Genomic DNA, 11,034 nt, shown 5'->3' on the forward strand with positions numbered 1-11,034 from the left:
AGAAAACTATTAATGCTTTCATTCAAATGGAATATTTAAATAATAGCACCCTAAATTTCTATCTTTCATCAAGTGTTCAGAACGACATAAACCAGACACCTGTACAAAGCAACTCCTCTTTGGCTGGTAGTTTGAAGCTTCCAGCGCCCTAAATCTATTACTACATATTAACTTAATGAAGTATATAAATTACACATTTCACTGTTTATCAACAACAACCATCTTAGCACATTCTTTTAATCAAGATTTTCAAGCCACTCATCCACTTCTTCGTATTTCTGCCAATAAAGTGAACAATAATGTACTCTAAAATGGACAGACATCAAGAATTTCAGCAACTCCGTTTGCTCCTTGGCATTAACAATTTGCATTTGGGCCAGCAGAGATATTCAAGGCAGAAAGATGGCAATCTTGCTGAGAAAGCATGAGCTAGGTTATTCAAACTAGTGGGCAGTGTTAAGAAAAATACTGTTCATATCCAGACCACCACCACAACCCCCAGAGACTACAAATTCATCTTACTTAGTACTACCAGCAGCAACTGCCTCTCCGTAGTTAAACAAACTGAGTAGTTAAGAAACAGGGAAGGAGCCAGTATGATCAATTTTAGTCTGCAAAACATCTCACAGCAATAAAGTCTTCTAAATATCATATTTCTAAGAGTTAAAAACCTACTAACCATAAGCCGTATTTTCCTGGCACAGCTAAAGCAGACTGATGCTAACTGCATATTAATGACGGCCATGAATATATGCTAGTTGCATACAGAAGTAAATAGAGTTCCTTTACATTTCTTTAAAGCACTTCATCCTAAATTAATTAAGATGACATAATCAAAGCAGCACGTGTCTGTGAAACGAACAAAAAAGCCTCTATTCATTAATCACAACTTTTATAATTTTATCTTGCTCGAGGTAAAAACACCTGAAGTATTAAAAATGGAAAAAAGTTATTTTTAGGGGAAGTATCTAACTTCCAGGTGAAAATCCACACCTACCAACCAGCCGATGAATTGTCAGCATACAAGCTGTACCGATAAGTAGGCAGCTGAGGTACCAAACTGCAGCCAAAGGACTTTTTAAAATAAATGGTGATAACCGTAGACCAAAAAAGCTTTTAAAATAAATAGAATCCGAGTCAGTGCACTGTGGTCACTTAATTTTAATTATTAAAAAAAACACAGTTGGCATTCTGTAATTGCCCCTACAGGCAGTGTCTTTGTAACTGTGATGGGGAAAAGCAATTAGAAAGCTCAGTTTTAAGTCTTTGTTTGGGCATAATTTCAACACAAGTTTTCTTAAGTAATGACTCCAAGGTTTTCTTCAGAACATCTAAACACTTTTTCTTCTCCCTGAAAGCAGGACTTAAGATAAGGAAATTAAATATGTTAACTTTATCTTTATTTTCATCTCAGTGATTAAATGACATATTTACTGTCTTTTTATTATGTTACCTTTAGTGCTGTGAACTGAACCCATCAAGTTTCCATTGGCCCTAAAAAAACCAGGAACTGAAATAGAAATGTTGACACAGCTTTGCTGTATAAACTCTCCGATAGCTACTGCAAAAATGGAACAGTTATAAAATCCACTGCAGGTCCCTCTGAGTAAAGAAGATGGATCAGATCCTCTTTTAGCTCCAGTTGTGGTTCAATGACTGAGGAGCACCATAAAAAAATGACATTAACATTACAAAGTAATAACAACGCAAGGTGGTGGTGACAGAGAAAAACTCTCTAACTCAGGACAGCTGCCAAAGCAGTTATGTGATGCAACTGGCATATTAAATGTAACTGAAGGAGTAGGACTAAGTTTAAATCGATAAATAGTCAGATTCTTTCACTACGGAAGTAATTTGTACAGATAATAAAAATAATTATATGGCTTTTCTTTTACCATAGCAACTTGGCATGCAGCTGGAAAAGCCCTGTGAAAAGACCATTCCGAGTCTTAAACCTTCACACTACTTCACGTAAAGTATTTCCCTAGAAATCAGCCGCAATGCCTGCACGAAGAGCACGTAAAGCCTCTATCAACCCTGTGACGTGTTACTGATGACCACGTGCAAGAGACAAACTGAAAGGGGTTAAGCGATTTGCCAAAGATCACACACATCCGAAACACTAAACCCTAAACTGACTCCCAGGACTGTCCTCAAACTGCCAGGCTAATCCTTGCTACATTTCCTTCCAAGTGATTAAATCATCACAAACCTAGAGGTTGTCACACTGTAGCCTTTGGAGAGTTAGTTATGCATTTATCTAGTCACTGCAATTCCTTCCCACCTGCTATTTCGATAAGTGATCACAGAGAACTGATTTGCTCCACAAGGAGCGCAATTTATTTTGCTGAGGTTATTTGCAGCCTGAGGTATCGCTACAAACGAGGAGAAGCGATCTTGCTGTTATTAATGTAATGCAGCAACAGGCAACTCAATCAGCTAAGGTCGTGTAACAAGGACAAAGCATGTCCATAGGCCAACAAATACATTCATGCAGAAACACATAGGCTTTAATATATATATTTGGCATATGTACTTATAAAATTAATCATATAGCATGGATTATCTATATAGAGATATAAAGACTTATCTATAAGAAAGCTTAATTGGGAAGTAGCTTCATTTTTGGTACCATACAAAACGTCAACATGAAATTGCGCTGCAGTAAGAAACAGGCCTTAAAGCTTTTCAAACAAATCCATCACAGGAGGTTACTAGAAAAACAAGCATACACTCGACAAAACAGCACTCCATGTATTTGTACATTCACTGAGGACATTTTGAAGAAGCAGGAATTCACCAGTGCCCAAACGTGCACAAAAAAGGCATAAAACCTCAGAAAAGACAAACTTCTGATTTAGTAAGAGGTCTCTGCTTTTCCCAACCCTTTGTACTTCCAAGTGGTTTTTTCCTGCAGAGTACTATGGTTAGTATGCAGTGTTTAACTGGTAAAGGTTTTTTTTGAAGACGTGGACCTCAAAAATATGACTGATATCATCTTCCCCTGTGGTTGTCTCCCTGGCTTTTTGTGGCAAGGCACATTCAGCCCCAGGATCCCCAGCGTGTGCCTTTAGAACTAAAGTCCGTTCTTTCTTACGATTCTCTTAAGTTCCTGTGTGGTTTTGGCACTACCATACTGACAGCCACCCAGTTGTGACTGCGTTCCTAACAGAAGCATAAGCTCTCATCCTCCATAGATCACTACTTACCCTCAGGTTTTGAATCTGCTACTGCATGATGCATCTCTTTCAGCTGGAGCTGTGCTCTTTGCAGTCTCTGCTCTGCGTGGAACAACTTTTGAGAGAGAATCGAACACACATAAGCTCATTCCTTTAAAATGCATATTCCAACAACTAAACCAAACGAGTATCAAAAAGAATCCCAAATATAAAAAATAGTAGCTATAAGCATCTGGTGATGATCTGTTTCACAAGGGAATGTGCCAAAACGAATTTTCAACAATTGGTCTGGGTTTAATTGATATTCTCTAGTGTTAATTGAGTATTCTTGTCCCCCTAAGAGATATTACCTCTATGGCAGAAATTCACTAAAAAATGTGTGTGGCAGGAATATTAGCACAATAAAAGACAGAGAGCAAGGGTCAGATTGCAGCAGGTAACTAGTGCTACAGTGCAGTTCTCCCGTGCAGTGGCGTTGTCGCCGCAATCCACTGTGCGACCTGAGAGCACACCAGGCAGCTCATTGCCAAACAACGCCCAGTTGATCAGCGTTTCTGTGATTTAGAGAGGTGTGCAGTAAGAATTAGCTGGGTATCACACTCATTTCACTTGTGGTCTCACTCAGGTCCAAGGAAAGACCCAACAGCTTGAACGCCTGCTGACTCACACTGATTCCACATCCAGATACAGCCTGCAGTACTAGAAAACTGGGGGGCTTTCCCCTTTTAGCAGTGTGTTGAGTTTCGTGCTACAGAATTTGGTGATGATGTAAGAATATGACACTAAGTATCTTGTTTTGACAACATAACTCAGGAATAAAACCCACACTTACATTGAGATGTCAACTGCTTCCAGTGCTTCCCAGGACACCATTATTCTTAAACTCGGGGACCAAAATCCCAAGGTTGCTCCTAAATACATATTCCCCCCACCCAGTGAAAAGCTGATGTAGTTGCTGTTACTCAGCCCCCAAAATCTTAGTGCAGATGCACAGAGATACAAATCAAACTAAGGAAACATTTCCTCACTACCACAGATAGGAAGAATTCTTCAGGTGCTACAGCAGTAAGCCATGGAACATCTCCTGGGACTGCTAAATGACGATGGTCATGGCAGCTGGGGCAGCCAAGTACCTTGAATGAGGCATCAGAAACTCGCAGGGCCAGGCCTCTTCTCTTAAAATGGACACAGAGATTTTACACAGGATTTAATTTTCTGGTGCTCGGAGAAACTCTGTGGTGTTGTTCCCAATGTACTGTTTTTAACGCACAATTCCAGAACAAATGTAAACAACTATGTATTTTAATAGGCGTGCTTTTATGCCAGTACCTGATTTTTCTGTTCTTGTTTCTGTTGAGCCAAAGATTCTTCTCTCTCTTTTTCTAAGCGAAGCTGTCTTGCTATTTCAAGCATTCGCTGATGATTTTGTACTGTCTCCACCTACAGCAAGCGGGTAAATAGTGCATGTTACTGTCAGATAGTTGAGAAATACACTGGAGAGATCATATGTCTCACAAGCCCACTTAGCACTTCCTTTCCATACATGTTACTACTCAGAAATGACAGCGAAGTACTGGACTCAAGATTCTTAAAAGCCCTGGACTAACGCCTAGGGAGATTCCCTGTGGGTCAATCAGTTATTCGATTCCTTCCTAGACACACAGTATGTTTATCTTAATCCCTGTTTGCATTCCAAAATCAGAGTTGCAAGCCAAGGATTATGACACTGAAACGTAACAGTGTTACTTCTCTTATTACCCTCTTCTTGAGACGCTCTACTCTTTTGATGAGTTGATCTTTCTCCTCTTCCATTGCACTGATGTCCTGAAAGCAGAAAAAAATAGATAAAGAAATTTGTTTACAATAAGATATGGATTGGACTAAATTCTATTCGGATTTATAGCAAAACAGAATTTTTCTCTCAATACACTGAAGCAGTTACAATTTTACTGATCTATGATCAGAACATCCAGGATGCCAATCTCTCTTCCCTCTTACTTCCCCCACAGTTCCCACTCTCTTTATGCTACCATTGCTTCACCTGCATCCTTGAATATTAGTGTGAACACTTAAAAGAAAAGCAGCTGGGTTTCTCCAAAATAAAACCAAACAGAAACAGCCAAGCCAAACTCAGCATGAACTCAACATCTGAGGCAGTCAAACATATCTTGTTGATGCTCCCACCATTACCCACTTCCTGGCACCGAACATGTACAACTGTACATGAAGTTGCATACAAGTGACATTTGCTGGCACTTTTTGTATTAAAAGTGTGCTAAAAGAAACACTAAAACATGTATCCAATTATTACTTTCCTTTAATCCTATATCACAACAGTAGGATTAGAGAGATTGATAGTTATGAGAGAAAGGGAAATAAATTCTTCAAATTTAGGCCTTCTCTCTCAACATTTGCTTAACTTGCCCATACATCTTACTAAAAAGCTGTACCCACGCTTAAATATTTTGCTGAAACAGGGCAAACATCTTACTTAACACCTTAGCCACACAAGACCATAATTTTTGTTGACTTAAGCCCTTAATTCATTCAACACCCTCTGCAATTATTACCCTGTATCAGTAAAGCAAAAGGCTTTGTCTCAGTGTACATTCAGAGGAAAGGGAGTTCTAGTATTTGCAAATCATGCTGGCCAGAGTCTTGGCAGCCTTGTTCCCCAGTCTGCTTCAGGAAGCTCAGTTCTAAGCATGAGCGAGGACTTTCTAATCCGTTTGCCAACAGAGAACAGTTTCAAAAAGGCAGCTGCAGTGCCTACCAGCTCGGACCTCGACAACCTACAAGCCACAACGGGTCCGCAAAAGCAACAGAAATAGAAAAAATGAATTCAAAATAATCTAAACAAAAGTTGTGTGATTTTGTCGAATTTTTTTACCCTTCTTATTTCTGCAGTAGATAAACCAGATGTTTTGAGCTGCTCACACTCCTTATGTAAGTTTTTAAATGCCTCCATCAGTTCTTCATACTATAAAATGAAATAAAAAACATGCAGAATGAGCTCTGTGTCTAGGGAGTTTCAGATCAACATGTTGCTTTACTACTAAGACAGAAAATATAGAGATAGGACTATGGCGAGAACAAGAATTAAAGGCACTTTTCATCACTAAAGCTTGTCAACTTATAAAGCAAAAATTTAAAAAATCACAGTGAATTATTTTCCATTTGATGGTACACTCAGAAGTTTCACAATCTCTCCAGTATTTTCCCCTCTGCCCTTGTAATACATCCTTGTATTTTCAAAACAGGAAGATAAGATGTTATCTGAAAACAACAATGCTACATTAACAAATTATTCTCTCACTATAAATCTGCATATATCACATATGTAAATTTATCAGCCCCAAAAGGCAGAGCTTGCTCTAACAACGTGCTTGATCAAAGCAATGGGGCTTGAATTTGGAGAGCACTGAACTTCGATCCAGCAAGGTGCTCCAAGTGCACACCTGACTGATGTGAGAGAGTTCTGACACATTGCATAATCGTGCCCTCGGCGTAGTGCAGAGATTGATAAATGTAGTGCGGTAGTTGGAAAGAAGCAGACAGTGTGCTACTTCCACGCCAGTAGACTGCCCACCAGTAATCTCAAACTGAGAGGCAGTGTGAAAGTCTGTGTGGGCAGAGAAATAACGGGACAGAAAGAGTTTAGAAATATGGATAGGAAATAAATTTAGATTCAAGTTGGAGCAATGTAAGCTGAGATAGAAGGAAAGATAATCTCCACGGAAACAGCCATTCAACAAGATGGAGAAACCTAAAAAGAGAATATCAAGTCATTTTTTACTTCCTGGAAAGAGCAGTTGATAGGAGTGTTGAACACAAAATGGCAACATCAAAGGCCAGGTCAGAAAAAGATATCATATCCCTGAGCAGCAAAGCAGCAATTCCATTCTATAAAACCCCAGGCAACCAGCCTCTAGACTGTTCTGTTCATTTCTGGTTGTTTCAATAGACTGACAAGCTGGAAGGAATTCAAGAAAATAGCAATAAAATGGCTACTGAGAAGAAGGCAATAGAGAAAGAGCTTGATTAAATGGCAAATAAAGGTATGATAAGGCATGGACACGTTGGACAATGAAGAATGAGTTATAAAAAACGGAGTAAAAATGCAACTGGCCTGCATTACACCACATATGCATTATACAAGTACTTGGAGAAACAAGGAAAGAGCAGGTAGTCTCTAAGCAACTGTATTCCCGATTGCTGATGCCCAACAGCTCTCCTTGTGTGGGTTCTCTTTCAAAAGGGGAGTTTAACAAGTCCTTTCCTTACACGGACACAAAATTTCAAGACTAACGATTCAAACAAGGGAACAGCACAGTTTGCCAAATAGAACAAAGGGAAGGTTTCTCACTCTGCCCAAATAAAAGCCACAGCTACCCCACGGGCACCCAAAGTAAGTGACGCTCAGATGACCCAAGAACACCCGGGTTCCTACAGGGGAAAGAAAAGTTCCTGGCAGCTGAGGGCAACTCACTGGAGACTGGGCAACTAGAGTTATGCCTGAAGTTGCTTCCTTTTTAAATGACATTCTACAGCCAATCTGATGTACAAATCACAGTGCAGTTGGGACGGTGGCAAGCACTCAGAGTATCTTGTTTAAATAACTGAGAGAAGCATCTGAGCTGGATTCTATACACCCATCAGACCTGACGGTGTTCGCAGATTTCAAACTCTCCGGTTTGAAAGGTTTCACTTAAAATACGCTATTGCAAGCCTGTCTATCTAAATACTTTAGGCTAAATTCTTTAATTCAGAACAGAAGCTGGGGCAATACAGTGCCTTAATGTAACTTAACATTACCATGTAAATATTTAGATACTAATGAAATAATCAGCAGGGCATTAGTTTATTAAAATGGTTGTATCGCTGTAATCCCAAAAAGGAACACATCTTATGTAATGGAAATAATGGAGTTGGATATTTATACATATTAAAACTGTGACATGCTGAAAAAGCATACAGTCTGCACTCCTTTCTTTGCTCCTTCTGCTTAGTCATTCCAAATTATAAATCAAATATTGTCAGTGCTAACAAAAAAATTAAAAGGCTTAGGCAAAGCTTCAGTCAGACTACACTGCTTTGCTGATAAACAGTTAGAAAATCAAGTTACCTGTTACAAACAGTCAAAAATTGTGATTTTGCAAGTCATTATACATAACAAAAGGCACAGCAAATTACATAAAAAGTAAGTAAACGTGTACCTCAGATAATACAGATCTAAAAACATAACTTCGGTTCACTTCAAGCTTTACATTTCAAACCCACCCGGTCTGACTAGCTAAAATCAACATTTAATGCTCACAAAAGAAGTAGGAATAAAATGAGTAGGAATGTTGTCCCAGAAAAAAGATTTTTTTTTTTTTTTAACTTATTCACAAAAAATAGTTGAAGCAGAAGTGGGATAAAGCTCATACAAATATTAGGCTTTAAATACTATACAATCAGTTAACAATTAGGAGACATTGGCTTTTGCTCATAACGTTTTCTGGCCTAGGTTGAAGTGGTAATTTATAAAGTTAAAAATATCCATGTTGTAGCTGAGAGGAGAAAAAAAAAAGTGTTTAAAAATTAAGAAATAAAAATGTGTCTTGGCCAACATGGCTGTGAACATCATGTAGTACCCAGTACTTAATGGGCTTAAAACCTTTTAATTCAATGCCACCTATTAATATACAGTTTCAGGGTTATTGGAAGAAAGGTGGTCAAGACATGTATTTCTTACTACAAAACTTTGCTTACCCTTGATTCCGAGTTATTAAAATAACTCACTCGGACGTGTATCTTAACAGCAACTTCCCGATTGATTTATCCCTCCTCCTACTGGCACTTTAATTAACTAACATAAAATGTTAGCATTCATTAAAAATGGTACCTGTTTGTTGATGTCAGCCACAGTATCATCCTGTAGGAACTCGGCTGGCACTTCCAATTTTACCAAGAAACGTGCCAGGTAAGCTCTTTTCTTGAGTTCACTGGTCCTCTGAAGAAGCCAGTGTAAGACAGGATGAATCACAGGTTTGCTTCCAGTAACTAAGCCTTGGCGAAATGCACTCCTATAGGAAAACAATAAAAGAAAACACCAATAAATCTCAAACTAAAGAACACTGGCTTGGAACAAAGAATCGCCACAACTCTGACATTCCCTCTCCACTTGCCTAGTGATTTTCTTTGTGCTGTTGAAAGAGAAAATGCTCACAATGCCAGTTTGCTATTTATGATCCCGATTCTGCCACCCTGACACAGATTAAAAACCCCGTAACACATCAATAGGCTAAAGCCAGCAACAGCGACTCTTCCTTTTTTGCGATATTTTTCGGGAACAAAAGAAATGCGGGAAGAATGTGGGTTTTCTGGGTTATAACCTGGCGCGGGAGGGTGCAATCCGAGAGGGCTGGGTAAGGGGCTGACCCTGCCAGTCATGCGGCACCCTCTCCTGGCTGGTTCCGCAAACAGCAGCTGCGACAACAGGGCCCGAGGGCCCCTACGCCTGCGGGAGGCTTCCCCTGGCACCCCTTATACCACACTTTACAGGGACAAGTGAGGAGCTGTCTTCAAGGCGTTTAACTTACCCACTAGGAGCGTCAAAACCACACACAACTACTGATTTAAAGGTCATTACCACATAAGCTGTAACACGTGTTACTGTGATTTGTAGACAAAAAGATACTTACAAGTCTGATGTACTTCCTGGAGGTTTGTATTTAAGGATACCAAGAAGACTCAACATTCTTTTAGCAGTTTGTTCCGGCAGCTCCTCTCTGATGTCAACAGCATGCTAAATAGATTTAAAAAGATAGAATTAATTATCCACTGTTGGTCCAAGTCATGTTAATTAACTCAAAACACTAAAAGAATTGACTTTATCCATTTATCATGATATGTCAATGAAGTGAGATGCTCCATACAGAACATCCTTTTATCACCAAACCTCAATTCTCCTCTAATGGATTTTTCTCCAACATGTCTATCTGGGTAAATTTATTCTAGGCATACATTCTGCCTGCTCATGGAACCTCATCAAACTGAATACTTTCACCAAGGAAGTCAGATCTCCTAGCACCCCAAGGCACACGTTATCTGTGCCCCAGGTGTATGAACGATGCCTTCTGATCTTACACACAGTTTTGGTAGCCTCGAAGGAGAGGGATTCAGTCTCTATTGCAACAGCTAAACCACAAGGTTAAGTTTTTGAGCAGTCCCTGCTCTGTGTAGGTCTGCAAGACAGCCTGACTTCAGAGCACAGCGACTGTATGAACCAAGTTAGGATCTGCATCGACTCCCAAGGAAAAATACACAGTCCTCAGCCTCTGGGGACAGAGATCCAGTATCCCTGGCCCTAAAAATATTTCCAGGTTTGCCAATACCACACAGATGTATGGACAGAAAGGATTCTTTCCAGGCACATTTATTTTAAGGAAGATTCATACAAGCTAATTTAGTAAACCAAACAAGCCACAGGATTATAAAGTCAGACCTAAATAAAAGAAAATTTCTGTCAAGCCCATTTTAGATGTTCTCAGTTACACAAGTCAGAGCACCCCTGACTGCATTCCTTACCTTTGGGTCAATCTCCCCCAGAACATCACTGAGCAGCTGCAACAGCTGCATTGACTCTAAGGAGTCAAACGTGATTAAATTGTAGTTCTTCCTGAAGGGCTCCTGATTGAGCTTCTCAACAATAAACTGGATTTGATCACTCATAATCGTGTCCTGGAAAAACCTCTGCAGAAAAGACAGAAGAGATGCCACAAGGCCTCGGCGGGGTGAGGGAGCTGGGGGCTGCCGGGAAGACGGGTGAAGGCACCGCCTCAGCGAGGCCCACGGCAGCTCAGGGCCCACG

The 11,034-nt window shown here is 39.8% G+C and overlaps 1 protein-coding gene across 1 annotated transcript in view; it reads right to left on the reverse strand.

The window, feature by feature from the left end:
• The window catches only part of IFT81 (intraflagellar transport 81), a 39,991-nt gene extending 28,966 nt beyond the window's left edge, over positions 1 to 11,025 (reverse strand). The window contains exons 1-7 of the mRNA XM_010150775.1: positions 10,752 to 11,025; positions 9,866 to 9,969; positions 9,067 to 9,247; positions 6,070 to 6,159; positions 4,938 to 5,003; positions 4,509 to 4,619; positions 3,210 to 3,294 (exon numbers count right to left, since the gene is read on the reverse strand). Coding sequence (XP_010149077.1) covers positions 3,210 to 3,294; positions 4,509 to 4,619; positions 4,938 to 5,003; positions 6,070 to 6,159; positions 9,067 to 9,247; positions 9,866 to 9,969; positions 10,752 to 10,895 — 781 coding nt within the window. The 5' untranslated portion in view covers positions 10,896 to 11,025. The remainder of the gene's footprint in view (positions 1 to 3,209; positions 3,295 to 4,508; positions 4,620 to 4,937; positions 5,004 to 6,069; positions 6,160 to 9,066; positions 9,248 to 9,865; positions 9,970 to 10,751) is intronic.
• Positions 11,026 to 11,034: the final 9 nt, after the last annotated feature.

This window comes from Eurypyga helias, unplaced genomic scaffold (assembly GCF_000690775.1).
Source record: "Eurypyga helias isolate BGI_N326 unplaced genomic scaffold, ASM69077v1 scaffold33474, whole genome shotgun sequence".
Lineage (NCBI taxonomy): Eukaryota > Metazoa > Chordata > Aves > Eurypygiformes > Eurypygidae > Eurypyga > Eurypyga helias.